Genomic DNA, 25,297 nt, shown 5'->3' with positions numbered 1-25,297 from the left:
GTAAACTCGTGATATACACTACCCATCATGGGTTCTGATTTGCTCCTCCAGTTTTTACCTTCTAGATCCGCCACTGTGTATGAAGCTTCCTTTCCTTAGCTTGTACAGTAGTTGTAACGATATAATAATAATGTTTAACAAGTGGGATGATTTTTGACATCCCTATTTATTACACATACCGGTCCAATTCGACCACTGACCATTGAATTTCCATAGGTCTATGCTATATGCTTCTAACACATTTAACTACCGATGAATTACATTTTTAATGTAAAGCTAGTTAATCAGGCATTAAGTATTTATCGAATGTTGATAAAACAAGTAAACTGTTTCCCACTTTATACTAAGTTTTAATGTTAAAAATGTGTAAACAAGTAGCGCCATTTACTGACCAATTGCTTGCCTGCCTTAAAACAAGAGACAGTAAATAAAAGTGTGCACTTACTTCCGAATGTCCAAATCTTTAGTGTTACCAGACGATGACACTTAAAAAAATCTCTTCTAAATAATAATTCTTTAGTCGCACACAATTATTCTGTTTACGAGTAAAAGAAAAGGAAAACTTCCTTCTTTTCTTTTTTTGTTTTATTGATAATAGCGTAGACCTTGACAGTGCGCAGACTCCTCAGGAGTTTGCACTCTGTGAAAACAAAACAAAACGTGAGCATGCGAGAGAGGGGGAGGGGAAACCAATCATATTTGAGAAAAGAACGAGTAGCAAATACGAGATAAGCATTGGACAGTGACCTACAATAAAAAGTAAAATGATGACGTATTACATTATCAGAGTTACAAAGAAACCTGCTTCATTTGGCTCGATGCCTAACGAAAAAGAATTGCAAACAAAAATCTTTAAAAGTTTCATAAAATATAATGTATTAAGCTAAATAACATGACGTCGATTTATTTTGCAATTTTCTTTCAGATGTATTGGGCAATAGGTGAAGTTTACAAAAACAAGATATATTGCAGAATCTTAGAAACTATTGACCTCATACGACTGTAATTTTTCCCCCTATCTTAAACAGACTAACATCAGGTTTGTAGAAAAAATCTTACTTGGACATTCGAAGTATACATATATACAGTCACTGCCAAGTGAACTTTGTGGTGGACAAACACCGTGTGCGTGGGTTTTATTGGGGTTCTCCCGTTTCTTCCCACTTTCTTCATTCCACCATTTCATTCATTACTCATCATCACCGTCTCCTTTAGCCTAACCGGCATAACCGTGTGACGTAAAACTCAAAGATTTTCAGTGCTTTTTATATCATTTCTTATTGTTATCCATCAGGTAGACTTAGTTCCTTTATTATTTGTTCTTAATATCTTTTTACTTATATCTTAAGCTCGAAACAGCCGAACCAAATAAACATATAAGCTAGAATGTTATACTTGATGAATGCAGGGGTGTGTACTTACTTTTGGGCCACCCTGTATAAAAGGCACAGCAGAAAACTGTGTAAATGCACAATGAATAGTAATAATAATAGTAATAGTTTATTGTAGACTTCCAATTATCCGGTCTAATGTATCAAAAGGGCAGGCATAAGTCAGAGTCCTATAAGTACTGACTGTACACCACGTGAAGGAATTTGGTTTGTATGGGGGATATTTGCTCAATATTGAAACCGGACTGGTAGTAGATTTAAGGATGGAGATGAGATGTATTCTTAGAACTGACCCATAATGGATGACGCAGATAACCCCTTCCCGTTATTTATTACAATTTTTTCTCTATAGCTATCACCTGAATTGTTTGAATTTCTGACACTTTCTGTTTTCATAGAAAGAGATTAGAGTGGAGATGGAACATATTCTTCGGACACTCAATGATTGCAGAAAACCGTTTCTCTCTATTTGGCCCACTTTGCAGTCTATAACGATCGACATTTAAACCAGGAGTGGTTGATTTATCTTAATTCCGGTTTTAGTAGAGAGATTAGAATGGAGATGGAATATATTCTTGGGACTCTTAATTAAGTACAGAAAACCGCTGCTCGCTATCATTACAGTTTTTTATTCTCTTTTATGATGATTAATGTTAAAATTGGAAGTGATTTATTTCTGCCACTTCCGGTTTGAAAAGCGTTCAAGAAAAATAACGGTACATATTCTTGGAACGTTAAGAAAAACCGCTTTTCGGTAATTCTACTTGCTTTTATTGTGTAGGTCAACATTGAGAGCGAAAGTTGTAGTGGATTTCTATATAATTTTAGTAGACAGTTAATGATGAACCAGAAATATATTCTTGAGACATTTAATGGACTCCAGAAAACTGCTTCTCGCTATCTATTACGATTTTTACCCTATTGCAATTACCGTTAAAACTGGAAGTGGTTGATTTTCTTTCACTTCCGGTTGTTATAGGGAGATTAGAGTGAATATGAACCGTATATTCTTCTGGCGCTTAATTGATTACAGAAAACAGCTTCTCCCTATCTATTACAGTTTTTATTCTATGATAATCAATGTTAAATCTGGAAGTGATTGAATTTTGCCCTTCCAGTTTGAAGGGGGAGGGGATTAAAAGAGAAGATGGTATATATTCTTAGAACGCTAGATTGATTTTAAAAAGAGTTCCTTGCTCTATTTCTTCACAGATAGTAATCTAATTATTGTAAGCATTACAGATACCTTTCATTCTTGTATTTTATTATTTGTATGTAATGTAAAGTGTATTTTATTATTTTTATAGATAGTGGATTTATGGACGATGAGTCACCACGCCGCATCTGAAAGCAAATAATTTTCGGTTATAAAAATAACACTCTGTTTTCTTTATATATATATATAGGGTGTTTGAAAACAAGACCGACAACGTTTGGGAGGTGATTCCTGACACCAAGATAAGGCAAAAAGTATATACACCAACCTGGGTGCACAAATGCTTCCTTTTGGAGTTATAAGCTGCAAGACTTCACTTAGGAACTAGTATGTACCCTACCCAAAATATCCAGTTTCAGAATCCTGTGGTACTTCCGCAACAATGTTTATAGAGGTAGTTGGTGAGTACTTCACATTATATGCCTGTAGCAACTCTCCCTCTATAAAAATTCTTGCGTGAGTACCTCAGGATTCTGAAACATGGATTTTTGGATAGGGTACATATTAGTTCCTAAGTGGAGTCTTGACCCGATTACGGTAGGTCCCATAGTTTTGGAGTTATGGACCTTTAAAGTTTTTTTTTTTTTCATGTTCTCGGCACAGGGGCGTCATTTCAAACTTCGATTGAGGGGTGCAAGAGCACCACTGACATAAGCCTTTCATGTTTTGTACTAGTATATTAGTAGCCAATCGATTAAAGGATATGCATTCCTCAAACTCGTGGGGGGGGGGCAAGTGGCTGCTCCTCCTGCTGCCCCTAAATGAAGCTCCTGTCTCGGCAACCTGTAACTCCGAAATGAGGATTTCTATATCCAGATTGGTCTGTATTTTTTGTCTTATCTTTGTGTCAGGAATCACCTTCCAAACGTTGTCGATGTTGTTTTGAAAATGAAATGAAATGAAATCTTTTGAGTTTTAGGTCCCACGATTATGCCATCTAGGCTAAAGGAGACGGTGATGATGAGAAATGAATGAAATGGTGGAATGAAGGAAGTGGGAGGAAACGGAAGAACTCCGAGGAAACCCCGCACACGGTGTTTGTCCACTACGAAGTTCACTTGATCGAACCAGGGACCCTATGCACTAGAGGTGAACGCTCTACCACTGAGCCACCGCGGCGGCCCCCTCGATGTTTTGAAACACCCTATATATATATATATATATATATATATATATATATATATATATATATATATATATATATATATATATATATTCTATTATTCCAGCTCGTGTGGACTTTGTGGTGGACAAACACCGTGCTCGTGAGTTTTCCCGGGGTTCTCCCTTTCCTCCCACTTTCTTCATTCCACCATTTCATTCATTTCTCATAATCACCGTCTCCTTTAGCCTACTCGGCATAACCGTCGGACGTAAAACTCAAAGATTTCATTTCATTTTTCTCTTCTGTTATTACATTCTATTCACTTCAGTTCCATACATAGGGGTAATAGACTTCGGCTCACTCTGTGTATAGTCTATATGTGTCAAATTGGATTTGTATTATTATGGCGCCTAAGTTTCAAAATAGCGCCTACGTCAGAAGAAAACAATTCGAACACTAAAATAATAATAGTTTTTCTACATTGTGTTTCTTCTAAAATCTTTAGTACACTGTCAAGAATTTGTAACGACTAAAATATTAGCAAAATGATTATAGGGAATTAAAACAGAAAGAGAAGGAATAATCGCTAGATAACTACTGTTGAGATATTAGCTCAAATATTTTAACAGAAATTTAACTTGAATTCACTATTTTTACTTCGTTTTCTAATTAAATAATTCTTTGAAAGAAATGTGTACTACATACAGTAACTAAATCTATAATATAAAATACATATGTTAAGATGGTTACAAACAAATAGATATAGGCCTACGTTACTTATTACTCAGGTAGACAGGTAGACGCGTCAATTTCTCCGATACAAGGATGTGTTCCCAGACATCATTACATGCATCAGAGAAAATGTCTTCAACATTGGGAGGGGACAGGTAAGGCCGTTCCCATAATCTTTTTTTTTTAAAAAAAAGAAAAAAAAAGAAACGATGTTCAAAATATTTATGAAGTTAAAAAATGTGGGGGATCAGGGAAGCACAGTTGTCTTCAATATTGGGTGGCGGGCAGGTTTCAGGTTTATTCTGGTGGAGAGAAGATGAGACTCATTTTACGGTAGATGAATCTGATTTCTGCGGTGAACCTGTTGTATATTATACAGCAAGGGACATCAATTTTATCTCACTTTCCTTTGTGGCAGTCGGAGTAAATCATCACATTTCTCCTTCCAAAAAACACATTTCAAATCGGATTATTGGAACTGAGGGGGGCCGTTCCCTCCAAGATTGGAGAAACATGCCCCCCTCAACTCCTGGGATTTATGCCAGTGATTACATGTCCAGTAGTTTGGAAATCCTGAAGAAAAAGTAACATTAGGTGAATAAAGAGAGAGAATGACTTTTCTATACATACTGTAAAGATACTAATGCTGTTAAATTTATTTGACTAATTATTGGGACAATTATTCATTTCTTCCAGTAAGTGTTCCTTATTCGAATATTATCATAATTGAAATTCTTTAAATACTTATTCGAACAATTATTCAAAAATTTATTTATTATTCCAATATCCACTTTTATTTATTTATTTTTAAAGATTAACGTGACCGTCTATTCGAGTTCCCCAAATTCAAACATTGAGTGCAACACGAGTTTATATGAAAATTCGCCCTATCCCATAACCTACTACTGGCACTTGTACTGTACTATCTTTAGGTCGTCTTTCAGAAAGATATTGAGCGACCTTTGGCCACCACTTGCCGTGCTTGTAGCGAAGGAAATACAAATAACTTGATATCTGGTTGCTTCATCTCTTAACGAAATATAAACATATTAAATGTTACAAGAAAATCCACCACGAAAAATCGGTTCGCAACAAAAAATTAGGAGACTTACGGATCGTAAAAGGGGAGGAGCTGTGTAAAGGAAAAATAGATCATTGGTGGATATTGTTTTTTAACAATAAATGAAATGACGTCATAACGGTGATATTATTATTATTAACGTAGTTACCAAAGAAGATGAAGAGAGGGGGAGGCAACGAAAAACTTATCACTTCTTGTCACATTTCTTTTATCATCATTATTGGTGAAGGGGAGGAAGGGATCATCCGATTGCTATACATATAAATATGTGTTCCAATATGTGTTTACTTACAGTTAGCTTTACATCGTAAAGGTAAAGACAATTACGAGATGGCTCCTAAAAAGGTAAGTTTACCATTTTTTTTCAGAGATTTTAATAATATAGCTACGCAAACACTGTTGTAATGCAAGAGATGTGTGTATTCATATCTAAAACATTATTATAGTTCTCAAAGGACTGGCGGCTTTGGTTGTTATTTCTGGTTGTTTAGACAGGAGTAACTTCCTCTTGATACAACTAGATTCCAAATAGGTTCATAGTGCTCAGAAAATTCTATGTTTCTGCCGAGTGTCGAATTATTAGCTACCGAATCCCAATGAGAGCACGATTTTTTTTTTTTTTTTTTTTCATGTCAACCCAACATTCTAAGGAGAGCTACTTGAGTAAAAGAGTAGTAAACTACGGCCTACAAAACAAGAATGACAGCCGATGATTCGACCACGCATCACCTTTTGGAACGTACGCTATCTGACCTGTCATATATTTCCTTGGGCTGTAAGAATGTTGTATTAAAGGCAATATTTATACATTAATCATAAAACAATGATTTAAAAAGGTCATTAACAATAACTCAAAACAAAATTTTCAAGACCCCAATCCTCTAATTTGTTGTCCTAAAAATTTACCTGAGACAGGGTTAGGGATACGGTAAATAGATCTTGATCTTACAATAACGGTAGTACAAATTATGTTCCCTAACCCGAATCATAATCAAGAGCTATTTAATACTCACATAGGGAGCACGGTGGATAAGTGATACCTCTGGTGCGTGGGGTCCCTGGTTCGATATCCAGTCAAGTAAATTTGTGATGGACAACGGCGCGGGCATGTCCGTGGGTTTTATCGGGATTACTCCCGTTTTCTCCCACTTTCTCATTCCGCCAATTCTTTTTTATCATTTATTTGCTGGAATCATCTATTTAACCTATAGAACATAATCGTGGGACGTTAAACGAAAACTTTTAGTGGCTAGCGTGCATGCTTTAGATGCACAAGGTCCTGAGTTTGATTTCCCGTGGGAAAGAGTCAAACACACTGCAGTAGTTCGGATACCACTTTAAACTTCAACTATTGTTTTATATAACAATTTTCACTGCTGACAAAGGTGTAAATACAAATCAATCGATCTTCATTTGGAAGACTACGTCAACAGTAAACTTATTTTGTGAAATAGGAAAACGTAGGGAAAGGGCTGAGGAATCCACTAAAACACAAATTTTTGAACTGAAATTTTCTTAAAATGAATAAATACAGACAAAATATCCATAGGTATATATACTGTAATTGAGTTGAAACCAACACATACACACACAAAACTAATTTAAAAATGTCTATAGGACTATAATTTCATTTTCGACCAAATCTTATTGAAACTGATATATACGATTACCTTCAGTATGTCGAGCTTGATAGAAGAGTCTAGTAAAGTCAAATACTATCTTTTTCTATTTCATATACATAGGAATCACAATAGCTTACTGGTAGTGCGTTAGCGCTCAGCTCTGGTACGAATGGTTGCTGGTTCAATCCTAGGCCTTGTAAGTTTATGGTGGACATAACCGTATCCTTGGATTCTATCGAGCGTCTCCCGTTTCCTCACATATGCTGTTTCTACCATTTTTTTTCTACAATCGTTAACTTCATCAACCATCCGTGCCCTTTGACCTATAGGACATAAACGTGGAACATAAAACTAGATTTTTTTTTACTGTACCACTGAAGAATTTAGAATCACAGTTATAGACAATTGTCTCTACTGTTCGCAACTACTTATATCTTATTCTCTTGACTAGATATGAGTCATATCTGAACTTTAAAAAACTAACCTTTTCGGAAGGATTGACAAATTTAAGGATGTCATTGATACAAACGAACTGTTAGCAAATTTGATTAGAAATATTTTAACTTGTATGGTAGGAAGAAAATATAATGCGCAGTGCAACCTAGACAAAATATGAACTCCGAGACATGAAGTTCCTATGATTTCCTCCACTCATAATTTTAATCGTGTTACCTGACGTTAGACAATTTCGTTTTCATCCTAGAAATACTTCAACTTCAGACATAGAGGACGGAATTTGAGTAATCATGCCATTCTAGCCCCTCCTTCAAAATTCTGCTTATGGGGACTCAACATCCAAAATTTTTAGTATGTTCTATATTTTGTCTAATGGAAGTTAGATGAAACCTTGTAAAACATAGCATAATTGGTAACGCTTTCAAGTTTGGTGCGAGCAGTCCTGAGTTCGATTCCCGGTGGAAATACTCGATCGGAAAGATGTAAAACCCTTTTCAGGTCAGCCATCCTGCGTGTGGTTTCTCCTGGGTTCCCCTCACACACATCAGGCAAATGTCGGGATGGTATCTAACACAAAGGACCAAGTACGCTTCCTTTCTTCTTCATTCCCTTCCTCTCACATTTTCGCGGGTAGTGTGATCACCGAAGGACGTCATCCTTCATACGCGATGGGCTAAAATGGTCATGATGTCGAAAGCTCAGAAACCTAACTCCTAAATACATAGTTATCTTAAGTTATGACTAAGGAGGTGTTCTACTTTGTACGAAAACTCAAGGTAACAAGAATAAAAAATAAAAGAATTTCCCAAAAAAGTTCGTAATTCAAATTTAATTGCCAGAATTTAAGCTTATATGATATTTTTAAACAATAGATCTATAGGCATGAAGATCTCAAGACTAGTGGGATAAAAAAATCACAATACATAAGTTATTCCTTAAAATGTAGCAAAGCATAATTTTAAAATCTTGCGTTGATGATTTTTTTTATTTTTTTATTTTATTTATTTATTTATTTATTTTATTTTTTTGTAGAAATAAAACGTTAAAATGAGGTACTTGGGGCCCTGTACGAATATATGCGAATCTATTCCCTATTCACACGGATATTATCTCAATCTATTCGTAATTAAACGATAAAAAGATATTTTTATTCCTTTAGGAAGACGAAAGTAATAGGTCCAATCTGAAACAAATATTCTTCATTTAAAATTATTGCCTTTTAATTTTCGAAAGCTAGGTGCTTATAATTAACCCTTTCTGACCGTGTGATTCCATTTTGAATCACAAGCTTCCTTGGCTTTGATAGCGCATATATCGTGCCGAATGATTCCAAGTTGTCTCATACATTGTAGTTATAGCGCCCTAGCAATATATAATTATTATTTTGAAAAAAAAAATGGATTTTCTTACTTCCTTAGACTTCAATATATAATCCATTGAAATAAAAAATTTCTTCATTTACAAAACATAACTCAGGCCAGAAAGAGTTAATGTTGTCAATGTATGTTTGTTGATCATTTAAGTAATAATATTGATTATAAACTTTGTGAAATTATAGACAGGCTGTTGATCTATGATGTCACACTAAGTTATCTTGAAGGTCACTGAAAGTGATTATATAAGAACTAAATGCGAGTTCAATGTAAAGAAATGCTGTTCATAGCCTAAAAAAATCAAAACATATGTTGAAAAGTGACTGATCTGTTCTTTATCAACAGTATAAGAACTACTGATTTAACTCGAAAGGTTAAATTAAAGATAATTCGGGATCTTATGACTACTAATGAAAAGTGGGGTGTGTGGTGGAGAAAGGAAAGAGCTACAAATGAGACAACTTGTTGTTAAGTGATTATTCTAAATAAAGTTTAATACATAGAATGTGTTCTTAGTGCAAAGTTCAAAGAACAATTTTAAGAACTTAAAAAATTACTAAGTAACAAGTTCTCTTCTCTATCGTTTAGTTCCTGCGTTCTGCTAGCTCATCCTCTATTTTACCCTCACTCATAGACAGTTCTTTTGTGCTCAATATAAAAATTTCTTCTTGAAGTTCGTGATTAAAACTTCATTATTAAATAAAATAAAGCCTGACATAAAACCTAATATTGAAAATGCCTTTTGCCGCTTCCTTTCTATATTAAAAATAATAAAAAAAATCACTTGAACCTTATATCACACAGCAGAATCATATGAACGATATCAACATGTCGTTTAAACAACTGTCTCTAGTTGTCAGTTACATTAGATTTGAGCTTGCTCGAGTTTCTGATTTTATTACGTTTTCAGTTGTCTTGTAACTAATTTAACTTTCGGTTTATCAGTTTCACATTTCTGAAATATTATGTGTGTTCCTAATAGAGTTGGTTAGAATACTACAATTTATGTTTTTTTTTTTTTTTTTTTTTTTTTTTTTTTTTTTTTTTTTCGAGAACAGCAGTTTATTTTGAAGCAAAATTCTATTAGAGTAAAGTTGACCTTTTCTCTACAATATATTATCTAATAGAAGCCATCAAACATGCTATAGTACTTGTTTGTGGATATAAAATTACTAACAAAATTTTCTCATAACATTAATTCACAAACGATTTTTTAATCTACCAACTAGAGTTGTAATATGAATAATTTTATTATATGTAATAAGTAGAGAGTATAACTAATTTTACACTAAACCAATTACTCTGTGTGTGAATTCAATGATTGTATACAAAGAGTGAAAAATGAACGACTGGACTGCCAAACTAACCCAGTCGTCTTAATACTTTGCAGCCAATCTCAATAAACTTTTCTGACAATTCACCAAAAAAATATTGATGTAATTAGATTGTCAAATGTGACGTTTCCTGTCCATATAGCTAATTCTACTTTCATATTCTGGAGTTAGTTTTTGTTAACAATAATACATTTTAAAGTTACAATTCCTTGAACTTATATCTCTAATTTGTAAACAACCTAGTGTCTGCCATTGCTGTTTCCAACTATGACACCCTTCATTTACTTCTTACATGGTGTCATGTAATCTAACATTTATCTCCATACTTTGGGTATTTAGTAAATATTTAGTTTATTTTTCTTTTAATTGCTCTTTATCATGGACAAACGATTTATTTCGTGTCTTTGATGTGGAAGACACGGGTTCACTTCCAAGTGGCTTAGACTCCAAGTGAGTCTAGATAAACGTATCCATAACTTCTCGTTAGGTAAAGACGTTAAAAACAGAATAAAAGAAATATTTTTAAAAATCAACCTTTGTGAGAAATATTATTTCTGCTGTACATGGTTGGAGGTCAGGTTATGTTAATATTCCAATTTGCTAATTCAAAGTTCACTACTTTTTAATTCATAAAGCTTCACTTTCAATATTTTTATTATGGTAGGCAGTACCCAAATATTAAAATCGACCATCGACAATCAATTCTGAGATCACAATCAGTATTTACGAGAATATAAACCAGAAGTATATTAGTACAAAATAGCGTTGCTTAGTACGCACTTATCCATATATATATCGGGTGTTCTAAAAATGACGCCCACGACAACAGAGCGCTATTCTACAGATCAAACTAAATCGAAAATGCAATATAATGAAATACCCTCCGGTGCCTCCTTCAGCTGCTATGAGGAATCAAAAATTTCATTATGTTGCAACGTTATAGACTAACCTGGAACCATAGCTTTGTTCTACGAATCCATTATGCATTTACATCAATTGTTACGCTAATACGTAGTGCTAGAGTAAACGTGTCGACTTTGATTGCCATCTGGAAAGAATCGATGTAACTATTTGATGGATTCAAAAATCTACTCAATGGTTCTTTATTTGTGACATTGTCACATAGTGCAATTTGCGTCTTTAAACGAGGGTCCGAAAGGTATACAAATATATATATATATTTCGCTTGCATCTTGTATAATTGTGCTTTGTAGTTCGTGAGCGCCATTTTTCGAACACTCGTATATTCTATGTTTCTTTTCTTGTAGGGTATTCTTGAGAGATTGGCAGATGGAGTCGTAGTGGGCGATGGAGGCTTTGTATTTGCTTTGGAGAAGAGGGGTTATGTAAAAGCTGGCCCATGGACACCAGAAGCAGCATATGAACATCCTGAAGCAGGTGAACATAATAATAGAAAATAGTCATTTTTAATTATTATTTTCTATAATGCTACGTCTATTATTTATTCTGTATTACTTAGTTATTTGTACTACCAGTTGGTAGTTATTAATCATGCCATCTGTGTATAATCATGTAAAATGGAATATTCATTACGTGAATATCCTAGATACTACAGCAATGGATTTCCGCGAACGTACATCTGTCCAACAAAATTTTGGTTCCTTTCTAGAAAATATTTCGGAGAACCTTTAAGAAATTAATATGGATATTTTTAAATACATGTACCAAATTATTATTTACGAATATTGCAGTTATTTAAGGCATAAAGGAACAGTTATAATATAGTTTAAGAAAATGACCTTCTTGAAGTGTTGTCTGCTTTCCAGAAAATATAAAGTATCGACGTCAAGATACAGTTATAGGAGATATTGAGGCAACAATAAATGTATCCATAGGAGATAACTGGAGGTAGCAAAGACATGACAATAACTCGATGGGAGAAATTTCTATCCAGCAATTGAATCATCTTTAAAACACTTGTCCAGAATACTCATGATTGATATTTTTAATGATTCAAGACATTGAAATCTATTCTGCCTATTTTCTCCTTCATCCTAAATAATATTCGTAACATAAAGTATACTTTATCTTATTGCATTGCTCTACACAGGGTATCAAAAGCTTATCAAGCCATTAATTTTTACTTTGAGAATATTTTTGATTGTCGTAGATATCAAATTTAAGGAGAATGTGAAATTAAGTAAACAGAGTAAATGTGTATTTGGAGTTGACCTATCATGCCTTTACAGCATCGAAGTTATGTGAGATGTGGAATCGAATTACATGAAGTCTCTTCGAGGATCGAATCTGGGTCTTTCTCACATAAGGCAAAACACTGACAACCTAGCTACATGGAAAAAATAAATAAAAAAAATGTTTATAATTACATGATAGTCAGCATATTGTTTCAACAATAAGATTTTGATAATAGAGAGTAGTAGTTAGATCAGTGGAAAAAAGATTATTGTTATTATTATATCGGATTTTCTTCCCAAAAATCAGCACAATTTATGCACTTTTTTAAATATTAGATTTACCTGTTGTGATATAGTAAACTGTGATAATTATTTTCAGTTTTAATAAATCTCCTTTTTTCTTTCTTTCTTTCTTTTAACTAAACCTATTCTTGTAGCTCTATTTTTCTCATAACTTATAAAAGTTATCTCTCCAAATTAAAAAAAAAAAATCTTTACTAATAACCTAAGAGTGATAATTCCTACTAACAAGATTTAAAGTTTACTCCACGATGATAATTTCTGATGAATAACTCAAGCAAGAAACATTTGATATTTAATATTTCAAATTCTGTTTAAATTATGTCATTTCTTAGCTTATTTTGTCTTTTGTTTTCAGTGCGCCAATTGCATCGGGAATTCCTTAGAGCAGGCTCTGATGTTTTGCAAGCATTTACTTTCTATGGTAGTGATGAAAAGCTGGATAATAGAGGACACACTGCCGGACAAAAATTTACAGTAAGTTTTGGGTTTTCATATTACAAGATTAAAACTTGTTTTCACGGAATAGTTACGGAAAAGCGGAGAGTTACTATTTTTGATCTTTATTTATTTATTTATTTATTTATTTATTTATTTGTTGACAGTGTTCCAGATACATTGACAAGACCATTTTCACACTGTAAACGTTAACAATGGAAGAAAGGAAGTTTGTTAAGGTTTATGTACTACAGGCACCATCCCGGTATTCACCCGGTGGATCTGAAGAAATTTCTGAAAACGCACATAAGTCTGTATGCTTAATCAGGTCGACTTATTATTCAGATTTCCCAGTTACTACACAAGAACATTAACTGTTTGTTTAGGTCGCTTAGTTCAAAGATAGGAGCATTTTATAGTTTCATTTGATATCTATTAAAAGATGTCTTTGTCATTTGGAGTGAGACTGATGACATGTTGTGAAATAATTTGTTTCTACGAGAGGGAATGGTCGTTTATTAGTTTTAGAATATTTAGTTTTTTTTATTTGTTTGCGCAAGAATATTTATTATTATTATTAAATACATTCACAACTATTGTAATATGTCTATTTCAAAACTGTTTACTGTTAAATAATTAGGTTTTCGAAAATGCTCTTCCTTTTCCCCCCCTTTTTTTAGTTTAATGTATCGTGATAATGCTCCGAAAGTAAGGAAGACGACGACGACGACTATGATGATGATAATGAACGAAATGGTAATATGAAGAAAGTGAGAATGAGAGAACCTCAAAATAACCCAAGCACATGGTATTTGTGCACCACAACACTGACTTGGTGTGAACTGGAATCGAACCAGGGACCCTATACACCAGAGTCACTGCGGTTTTATGTTCTTTCTTGATTGTTAGTATTTTAAAGTACGTTTCAGAGCAATCCGAGATAAATACAAAAACGTATGCTTTAAAATGAAAATGTATTCAATTTTACGATGAATTTTGTTTGTTGCAGCCAGTTTGAACAACTGTAAAACGTGTTAATATGTCTCTTCTTCTTTCACGTACCATATAAACTGTTTATTATATATATATATATAACTCCCTTACATTACAACCCATGCAAAGCTATGGCCAAGGAAATGGAGCTGCCAGCATATCAGTAACGTTGCTAAAAATGTTTCAATCGTAAAACAGAAGATATCAACAATATACTGGTGCATAATGCCTCAGTAGAAGGCAAGCCGGAACCACGATTCGAAAGTATAAAAACCAGTACTCTTCTGCATATGAGATCCATAGCAACAGATATATAATGAATTATACTATCGAATTAGGAAACGAATGAATATGAACTATTTCTGTGGCTTATTTTGCAGGGAAAATCCATCAACAAAGCAGCTTGTGACATTGTGAAAGAGGTTGCGAAGGAAGGAGATGCACTTGTCCTTGGTTCAATTTGTCAGACACCATCCTACCTCAGTGGAAAAGGAAAAGATTATGTTCAGAAGGAATTCAAGAAGCAGGTTGAAGTATTTGTACAAAATGGACTTGACTTCTTGTTGTGTGAGGTAAGTTTTTAAGCTAAGAGTGTAAATAATATATATATATTCTCTGAGTATTGTATAAATTTCCCGTTTAAATTTATTTCTTCCGGTAATTCCACTTACAACAGATAACAAATACAAAAATATCCACGTAAGTTTTTTTTTACTTGATTTTCTACACATACATTTTTTTGTCAATTGATAATTTAGTTATGTAGAAATATTATAAAATATACACACAGTAACAAGAAAGACATCATTTTTTTAAAACATTTGCTTTGAACTTTTTTCTAAATATATATAGGATTAAGATATTATAATGTTTATATATCTAACTTTTTAATATTAATATGCAGTTAACTTAGTCTAAAAAGTGTTGAATATTTTAATGTTAGTGAACTCAACAAAATCAATACTTAAAAACAAAAAAAGTTGTATGTTACGGATTTTTACCAAGTGGGGAACAAAATTTATTTCCTGCTTAGTTCCAAAGCTGCTCAGGGAGTTAATTCAGCTTTTGTAAAGTGAATAATTGAAGAATCTTGGAGGTAAAGGCGGCCAGCCAAAGCGTGGTGCCGACTATTCCATTTTCAGTACGGGTCGAAGTCAAGAAAACATCAAACTTCACATCGCCCGTGGGCCGCCATATACCGAATAGAAGGGAGGAGGGCACCCTCTTTCTTATTTTCACGTTCCTAATTACGTAGAAACATGTGCAACTTCGTATTGAATTTCCCTTGCAAAAACTTCTAGAGACTTATATGTTAAACATTGATTTATTATTTTGTTTTCTCAGAATTTCCTCGTCTTAAAATTTTACTTTACTGTGAATACAAACTTATTTTTGGATTTAATAATGCGTATCACTAACTATAATGTATACATTCTATAAAATGAGTCTTTGAAATATGAAAAAATAAATTGTTTAATAGTTCAGATTACCATAATACATTCTACCGTCATCTTCAAAAATTAAACAGCTAATCCTGTTTTGCTGCATGTTCTGCACTCCAACTTGTAAATAGTGTGTTTGGATATGTAGGTTTGCAAGAAAGACCAAGAGGAAGAAATACACGGCTCAATATATTGCAATCTTACGTAGGAACAAAATTCTTGAAACATAATATTACGTCCCACCAACTAAATTAGACGCATATCACATTTTTCTTTTATATGTGCACACTGCTGCTGCATGAAACTGTGTTTCATTAGATACTACTTATTCCATATTATGAAACAAGCCAGTACTTGTTTCTTATTAATTCTTGAACCGATTTTGTTGCCGTATTCAAGATAGGTCACGTTTGAAGTAGATTTTTTCATGCCTTCAGCACTTTCTATTATAAGTGGATATTTTTTCGACCAGTGTTTATTAAAAATGTTGTCTTTATATTAGAGTACGTATGGAATAATTACTTCAAAGACTTATCCAAAGACTTATTCTGTACAATACTTAATACAGAATGTTTTGTAAGTTATTTTATTTATCCCATAGTAATTTGTATGAAGCATGATGCTACAGAGTAAAAATTATAATAGACATAGCAATACTTTGACTAGGGCAGTATTTACACATGAGCCATGGCCAAGGGTAGCCGATTTTCAGAGACTAAAAAGTTTTCTTTGAAACTCCACTTCTAGAAATTTCAAGGAAATTTCCATAAACCAACAATAATTTTATTAACTGAAACTTATATACTATTTCATTTATCGTATTTTTTCATTTTGCTGTCTCAAATTTTTTACACTAGTATTTATTCATATTGAGGGGTTGACATTTCTTTTTAATGGCCCGGGCTCGCAAAAATGTTAAATACGGCCATGAAATTGACAATGGTTAAAAGGTAGAAGATAGAGCTTATGAAGAACTTCTGAAAAAAAGTCACTCTTTCCTACATTTCAGTATTTCGAGCATGTGGAAGAAATGGTATGGGCGATAGAAGTGTGCAAAGGAAGCGGTCTTCCAGTTGCAGCCACCATGTGTATAGGCCCAGAGGGAGACATGCATGGAGTATCTGCTGAAGACTGTGCTGTTAAGATGGCCAAAGCAGGAGCAGATATCGGTAAGGTGTTCTAATACACAGAAACAATAGATTCACAAATAAAAAATAACAAATGATATTGAGGCTTAGTTTTGTTGTTAGTATTGCAGTATTGCGTCGAGTTGAAATTTTGCGTCCGACAGCAAGACAAAGCCAAATAATATAAAACTGTTGTATATTATTGAAGATATTATTTGTACTCATTTAAAGTTACAGCAGGTCAATCTTACCTTCTTAGAAATTGAACAAAACAAACGAGCAACTAATTGAACAGAGCACATATACGTTACTTCTTAGAACTGAAAGATCTACTTGTTCTACTTGATGGCCTCGGTATCTTCTCTTGCAGTTAACGTCTACGAGAATTATTATTATATAGACTTTACCTGCAAGTAACATGTGTACTAAGTTTAGTTAAAAATTGCTTCAGGTGTTCCAGAGTTATGGTGGAACACATACACATCCATTTATATATCTTTAGCAGCATCAAGGCTATGAGATACAAATTACCGTTCAATATAGGATTCGAAATAATATATATGTATAAAATAAATTCCCTCTTTCATACTAAGAATATAATATTAAGTTGAATATTGGCTCATATTAATAAGTATAATATTTTTTATCACGAATATCTTGAGTTTTCGATGGTACAATAAAGTTATTATTATTAGTAATAGTAGTAATATTTACATATGTATATCTTTACAGTTGGTGTTAATTGTCATTTTGACCCATTCATATGCCTGGAAGCAATTCGACGAATGAAGAAAGGTTTGGAACAAGCAGGGTTGAAAGCGTATTTAATGGTCCAGCCATTGGCATATCACACACCAGACGCAAGCAAACAGGGATTTATTGATCTTCCAGAATTTCCTTTCGGTAAGTATAAAATTGTTCATACTGAAGAAGTTAGGCACAAAGAAGTCAATTTTCCAGACAAAATGTAACAAAAATTTGTATATTTTTCTCGCAAGTCTACGCCCATCCTCAGGGAAGAAAAGAAGCACAGGGGTTTAAGAAAAAAGTTGTGGATTATATGCTGGGACAGAAAAAAAGGGTTAGTTCATAAATGACCATGAAATTAGGCTTTACCACCCTCATATTATAATATAAAATTTCTAGCCTCGGGTCATCTTCAACGTAAGAATTTCTTTATTCTAATCGTGTAAAAGTTAGGAGTACTTCATTTTTTAAAATGAGTAAATGACATTTTCTTTTATTTTTTCTGAACATAATAAAACTGTAGAACAACGATATTAAGCCCCTAGATTTTAACAAATTCAACTATAATACGAAATACTCATTTTTGATTAGTTCGTTCATTTTAAATAAGTAAGAAAGACACACTTACAAATAATTTTGTACATGAACGCCTCTGACATGTTAAAATTGAGGGAGACGTCAAGAACATATCGACGGTGTTAAGCTAAAAGGTCGTAACCCTAAAAAAATTGAAAATGTGTATTTTTATCTTATTCAGCTCACTATAGGTCAGGCCATAGGAAGGGCGCCAATCCTGGGGGTCCGAGGGGGCCCGACCCTCCAAAGCTCATGTGGGCCCCCCTATTTTATTTATGAATATACAATATTCGGCATAATTTGAGTGCAATTTCTTAAAATCTTCATATATATATAATATCTTCTTCATCTGAATGGGCTCCCCCCAAATTTACAGAGAAATCGGCGTCCTTGGCCATAAGTGAGAAAAATATTGTCAGCTTGTGTGTATTATTATAGCAAATGAACCACTTTTTATACTTGTCTTGCAAGGATGTAAATGGAAGTTAGAGGTTGTTTTTTCGCTCTTGAAAAACGTTAGAAATGAGGCTTACGACGTTTTACCTTAACAACATCGATTGCAAGCCTAACTAAATTTATATATAAAAAAGTAAATGTCAGTTATGGAACTGCTTGAATTATTATTTACCATCAAGGATAGATCTCTAAGCACTACGAACTTCATCTATCCTTTTCGTCTTAACATGCGAATTGTCCTTTTCAATAATAGACAATAATTCTCTCTCTCTCCTCTACCTTCTTTTCTTCCATACGTTTCAAGTGTTTAATTGTGATCATTTTAATTATAAATGTTGTTATGCATAGTAACACATATTGGAACAAGGTTATAAAAAAAAAAGAAAAAAAAACAGGGTCACGAAAGTATTATTGTTAACCATTTCACATAGTACGATGCGTAGTTTTAAAGGAAGTACTGTTTCAAAATATTTCTGCGTCGGCACTGCGTTTGCGATTCTGAGCGTGCGCAATGACTTCCTCCTTTCACTGGCAAGCAAAACACAGCTATGAGGACAGCCACAGTATATTTACTTCTTGTTAAAAGTGTGTAAAAAATGTTCAAGACTATCGAACGACCTGCCGACTGTGAGGTGAAATCCATGATTCGTTTCTTGAATGCAGAAAAGCATCACAGTAAGAGATATTCATCGCTCAACTGTGTGGTGTACGGAGTATATGTAATGAGTGCAGGAATGGTGACGAAGGGTTCACGAAGTTCAGTGAAGATCGTCATAATGTGCTTGATGAGCCTCAAAGCGGTCAATTGTTTGTGATCACGGATGATTTGGTACGAACGGTCGGCGAAAAGATTCACGAGGACAGATGGTTCACAGTAACGTTGCTATCTCTCCCTTTTCCACAATATTCACTGTCAGTCCTTTACAAAATTGTGGTAGAATTCGTAGAATATCGAAAATTGTGTAAACGACGTACCAAAAGTCTTTTTGCGGAATACAAGGACAGGTAGCATTCTTTTATGACGAAGTGATACCAAAAAAAGAAAAAAAAGAAAAAGAAAGAAAAAAGAAAAAAGGTTTTCCATTACAAGAAGTGTTTCAAAAGATGGTGGAAACTATAAACAAGTAGTTCCTATAGAAATAATGTATTGTGTAACTAATAATGATACTTACTATAAAAATGGCGTCGTAATTCCTTCAGTACAAAAAAAAAAAAAAAAAAAAAAAACTATTTTGTGCTTTTAAATTCTAAAACTGATATGTAAACTTAGTCCTTGTCGATCAGTGATGGTTGAATCTCGCATAGGACTTTCGTATTTTCGGGAATTTTTTATTATATATTCATTTGTTTTTTCCATTTCAGCTTTGGAGCCACGTATTTGTACCCGATGGGATATACAGAAATACGCTCGTGAAGCATACGAAATAGGTGTACGGTATATCGGTGGATGCTGCGGCTTCGAACCTTATCATATAAGGTAAAAACAATTTTTCAAATAAGGGTAGGAATAACTAAAAATAACAATTGCAATCAAATTATAGGAATTAGTTTCAACCACTAAATTTTAAACAGCAGCTTATTAACTTGTCTTTTTTTAATTATTTATTTTAGTCTCTTTCACTTTTTTCTTGCCTCTAGTTCTCTTAGTATTTCATAAAACTTTGTAAACTATAAGTATTCCGGTATTCACGATAATTAAATTTAAGATTTTTTTTTAAATTAAAAAATAAAGATCTCGAACAATTTAAAACGAAAACATTTTATCTTGAAAGCCTTAGGAATCCCTTCCACTGATCAAGGAAGTTCATAATGTAGAAATTTTAAAGAAATAAATCATGGAAGGTAATTTGGAAATTTATTGTAAAACTTACTGGAAATTACTGCGATAAATAATGCTAGAAGTGTGTTTTAACAGTGGCCACAGAAGCATTCTTTTCTTTTTTTTTATTATATTTGATCACTCACTTGTATTTTTCATCACTAAACTAGTCAGCGATTGCAGCGAAGTTATTTACAGCTCTTTCGTGTCGTGCTTAGTATCTAACTAAATCTCCGTGCCTATTGAGAACTAGACACATATTTACATTAGAGGTTATTTATTTATTTTAATAACCAAAATTTCTCCAATATAAGTTTGGTTAGGAACGCAAAAATTTTCTATTTAGTTTTACTTTTACGAAATGATATCTCGTCTCCATCATCTACTCTTTTTTTTCTTTCTTCTTTAAATCCTTAGTAAGTAGTCGGATGTATACGATTTATTATAGAAAATAGCCACATTAATCTCAATGCTAATTTTTATCTTTCTGTTTCAGAGCCATATCAGAAGAACTTGCCAAGGAGCGAGGGAAAACAGCTCCTGCTAGTGAGAAACATGATGTCTGGGGAGGCGGACTAGTAATGCACACTAAGCCATGGGTTAGAGCCAGGTAAATACCGTTCATATAATGAAGAAATAATATAAAATTTTGTGATAAAAAAATTAATACAAAAGGCTCTTATGTAGGATTTCGAATATGAAACGAAGCTTGGACTAAATTCACAACAACTATAAAGCGGTTCAACGTACTCCGTTGTAGCATCAAATATAGTCGCACTATATCACCACACAGACTCTTATTAAGCAAAATTAAACTCAAAATTAGTTGTGATGTATTTAAATTATTTATTATCTACAACAATAGACAATTAATTTACGAGTATTTACAGGACATTTATGGATTTCGATTTTCAACCATATTATCTCAGAAATATGCGTTTCATAAGATTGATAAGAATTAATTCTAAACGTTAGAAGATTTTTTTTTTTTTTTTTTTTTTTTTTTAATATTGAAAGATGTGAAGAGCACCTATTCACTTCCTAATAAAGGACTAATTCTTGCGAAACGTTTGCTTGTAAAGGTGTGATACTTACAAATTGTTCTATTATGATTTATGTCCTTACACAACACGGAAATATGAGGGATACATATTATTATTAAAGTTGTATCCAATTCAAACTACAGTGAAACCTGTCAACTTTGCCACCTCTCTAAGTTGGCCACCTGCTTATCTCGGCCTAGTTCGTCTTGAACCTGCATTTTCCCATAAGACATTCGTTACTTACTACTCTATAAGTTGGCCACCTGTCTATCTTGGAAGTTGGCCACATTGATGCAATGTTACCCTATGATGATAATGATAAATTTACCTGCGTATCTTGGCCACGAAAAATACAGTTTTGTTATTTTTCTTAACTCCTTCGAATTCCTATATGAGAGGCAGATGTTCTGTATTTGTGACTGGACACAAAGAAACATGGATTCGCACGATTTGTTCTTGGAGGTCAATGGCCAGAACACTACCCTCATAAAAGGGTGGTGAAGGAAGATGTGAATAAGAAAAAGCACGTACAGGAATTCAGGAAATGGTTGTACGTATTTGTTTATCCTGTCTGTTTTGGTAAAACCATTAGCTATATCGGCTCCTTTCATCAGTGAAAAGCTTTAGTAATTCCGGAAAATTCTCAAGGTTAAAGCTCAATTGTCATTTATTGGCACCTGACTGCATGTCAAAAGGTAGCGGAAGTTTTGAGATATGAATTCCCTCAAGATTTTCTCAAAACATCTTTTGCTCCGAGGGAAACACTTCTAGCTCATTAACAAGAGGCAGTTAACTACAATATTAGAATGTGCATATCTGTCAAAAAGAATAAAGCAAATATGTCTAGAATGAACCACCATTCAGTAACAACTGAAAAGAAGTGATATAAATTGCATATGAATTTCTCAATTTATAACTTAGCTTTTCTTGTTTTCAATCTGAATAACTCAGTGTGCTATAATATCAATTTCAATAAACTGCGTACATACACTTCTATTTCATGGTTGTTTGTGTTATTGTGTTTTCAATCCGAATAATCCAATGTGCCAGACTAGTTTTCAGGAAGAGAAAGGTATGCATATTATTAAACATACTATCAAGAGGGGTGCCCGAGGGGACCCTGGCCCCCACAGCTCATGTGGCCCCTATTTTATTTATGAGCATACAATATTTGGTATAATTTGAGCGCAATTTGTCTTCATATATATACCTTCTGTATCTGAATGCCGCCCCCCAAATTTACAGAGAAATCGGCGCTCTTGCATATTATAGTAATATTTTCTAGTACTGTATATTTTTATGATTACTCTATATACATTATTTATAAGTAGCTGTCGTGTCACTGCTTATTAAAAGTTTACAATCAAGTAATACTAGAAATCCTATTCTAAAAATACAAAAATCACACTTATTTTCTGTAAGTTGGCCACCTGTCTAAGTTGGCCACTTTTCGATGGAACCGATGGTGGCCAACATAGACAGGTTTCACTGTACTACGCAAGCTAAGTTAAAATAATAATAATTTTGAAGAAAATAATCACGTATTCGGAACTTATTTTATGTCATAGGTTGAGATTTATTCCCGATTTCCTTTCCCCAGCATATTTCTGGCTGTTTAAAAACTCTGAAAGGAATTGCTTCAGAAATGGTAGGAATACTACACGTAGTATATACGTGTAGCATTTTACAGTGAAGCATTTTACTAAAATGAAACATTGAAAAATCTTCCAAAATATATGTTTGCAAACATTAAGAAGGTAAAACTGGACATCTAGCATTGGACTAAATCTTTATATATACAAAATCCTTTAAAATCTAAAGAAATCAGAGTATTTTCATATTATTTGACGTACTAAATTGTTATTTGTCAAATTAAGCAGCAATCTATACCTCTATCTCAACTTCTTAACTTTCAGATTTCCAAATAAGTTTTGAACCAGTCGGAAAGAAACTGGCAGCCTGCTATTGATTGCTTAACGTTCCTTTTCAGTATTGAAACTATATGAGGCAGAACCCACTATTTAAGTAAAATATTTTAGTTTAACGTCCCACGATTATGACTTTTAGACTAAGGGAGGTGGATGATTAAGGGAAGTGAATGATGGTGAAAGAGAATTTGGGAGGAAACAGGAGTAATGTTGTCCGCTTGGTGGGAGTCAAACTAGGGACCTCACGCACCAGAGATAAGCGCTCTACCAGCGAGCCATGGTGCCCCTTCTACTATTTAAAGGGGAGGGTATTTTATTCGAAGCAAGTACTCCCATATGCACTATGCAGTCTCTAAACAAAAGGGAAAAAAAAGAAAAACTATAGAAGAAATCTGAACCGGACTTCAAGTTAAGCTATGTAATTCCATTAAATAAGAGAACTCTTTGCTCATCTAACGGCTAGCCTTTGGTGAACGTGGTCTCTGGATCGATTTCTGGTGGTACACAATATTCAAAAATTTGAACGCATTACGGTGATTCAAATTCCATCTTAAACTGTCAATCCACTTCTCATGTAGCCTCAGTGCTGAAAAGGGACGCTTGACATTTCACAGAAATTTGGATACTTAGATCAGTAAGTTTGATTTGGCTTTACGTCTTTTTAAGAGGCAATTATTATTATTATTATTAAGGAAGAATCTACTATTTACATGGGCTCCAAACCATGTCAGGATTAAAATTTAGTCTAGTTGGCGGGTGTTCAGACGACTATATAAAATTATCTCCCAGAGAATAATGCTTTCCCCATCATATTCTTCCTTCCAAGAATTCTAGATCAAAATTCGAAAGCTATTTTTACCCTGAAGAATAAGTAATGGAAGATGGGAAAACATTTTTCGAAGAAAGCGTGTAGAGTTTATGTATGAATGATATAGTGCTGACATTTCTCTGATGAAATTGAGGAAAGTGTCAGACAATGAATTCAGACTTGATATATCTCACGAAAAGAGAACATTAATTTTCTACCTTCGTCCGTTAGGTTTAACGTCGAAGTAATAAAAGTCACATTCTTTAGAGTTTTTTTTTTATTGCGCCCTTGAAAGACTACCATAGTAACATAGGTGAAAAGCATTAAACCCTTAATTTTTATTTCAGAGCTCGAAGAGAATTCTGGGAAAACTTGAAACCAGCATCTGGTCGTCCTTACTGCCCATCAATGTCAAAACCGGACAACTGGGGAGTAACTGCAGGCAGCAAAGTTCTCGTGCAGCACAAAGAAGCTACGACAGAACAAGAAATGAATGAAGTTTTGAGCTTCGCTAAAAAGAGTTAACAGCTACCAGCGATGATCTATGAAAAAAAAAAAAAAAAAAAAAAAAAAAGAAAGAAAGAAAAATTAAACGATTACACGAAAATCATTTTGTGAATCAAGTTCCAACTAAATTTCAGTGCAAAATGTAAATTAATTCTAAATTGCGTAATTTGACCGCAAATGTAAATCTCTATAAGAGCAATTTATAAATAAAAAAAAAGTTACAAAATATCCCGTATTTGTGTTTAATCCTTTCATTTAGACCTAAAACATTATACTAAATTAGAAATAGATTATATGTAAATGTAGTTTATATATATAGTATAGTATAGTTTATATATATATATATATATATAGTATAGTATAGATATATACCTATAATCATCTTCATAATCAAACACTGTCAATTCACTTCTGGATAAAGGCCTCCACAACCATCTATTTTGGGCAATTCCTTTCTAGATTGCTCCACAACGCTTCTTGATTTCGTCTACTCCACATTGTATGAGGATGTTTCCTAGGTCATTTCCTGTCCATCGGTCATCATTTTTTCCTGCAATATATCCTACTCGTTGCCACCTTGATGCCTCTATTTTCATGACATCATCAGACAATCCTGATATCTTTCTGATCCATTTTCACAGAGAGGA

The 25,297-nt window shown here is 33.5% G+C and overlaps 2 protein-coding genes across 3 annotated transcripts in view; one reads left to right on the top strand and one right to left on the bottom strand.

Annotated features, from left to right (window-relative positions):
* LOC145693217 (dimethylglycine dehydrogenase, mitochondrial-like) overlaps window positions 1-636 on the bottom strand; it is a 77,175-nt gene extending 76,539 nt beyond the window's left edge. The window contains exon 1 of the mRNA XM_081769006.1: window positions 446-636. The gene's annotated coding sequence lies outside the window, so the exon portion shown is untranslated. The remainder of the gene's footprint in view (window positions 1-445) is intronic.
* LOC145693218 (betaine--homocysteine S-methyltransferase 1-like) overlaps window positions 1-24,736 on the top strand; it is a 64,669-nt gene extending 39,933 nt beyond the window's left edge. The window contains exons 1-9 of one of the 2 annotated variants that reach the window (XM_081769008.1): window positions 5,715-5,870; window positions 11,579-11,708; window positions 13,125-13,243; window positions 14,578-14,769; window positions 16,649-16,808; window positions 17,499-17,669; window positions 19,908-20,022; window positions 20,861-20,974; window positions 24,491-24,736. In XM_081769008.1, the coding sequence (XP_081625134.1) occupies window positions 5,856-5,870; window positions 11,579-11,708; window positions 13,125-13,243; window positions 14,578-14,769; window positions 16,649-16,808; window positions 17,499-17,669; window positions 19,908-20,022; window positions 20,861-20,974; window positions 24,491-24,668 (1,194 nt within the window). In that variant the 5' untranslated portion in view covers window positions 5,715-5,855 and the 3' untranslated portion in view covers window positions 24,669-24,736. Of the gene's footprint in view, window positions 1-5,714; window positions 5,871-11,578; window positions 11,709-13,124; window positions 13,244-14,577; window positions 14,770-16,648; window positions 16,809-17,498; window positions 17,670-19,907; window positions 20,023-20,860; window positions 20,975-24,490 lie in introns of those variants that run through there. The other variant, XM_081769009.1, reaches the window with a different exon arrangement.
* Window positions 24,737-25,297: the final 561 nt, after the last annotated feature.

The sequence above is a fragment of the Thermobia domestica genome, chromosome 8 (genome assembly GCF_964235325.1).
Source record: "Thermobia domestica chromosome 8, izTheDome1.hap1.1, whole genome shotgun sequence".
Classification (NCBI taxonomy): Eukaryota; Metazoa; Arthropoda; class Insecta; order Zygentoma; family Lepismatidae; genus Thermobia; species Thermobia domestica.
The sequence above is the reverse complement of the archived record's forward strand: the minus strand, read 5'-3'. Positions and strand labels throughout refer to the sequence as shown.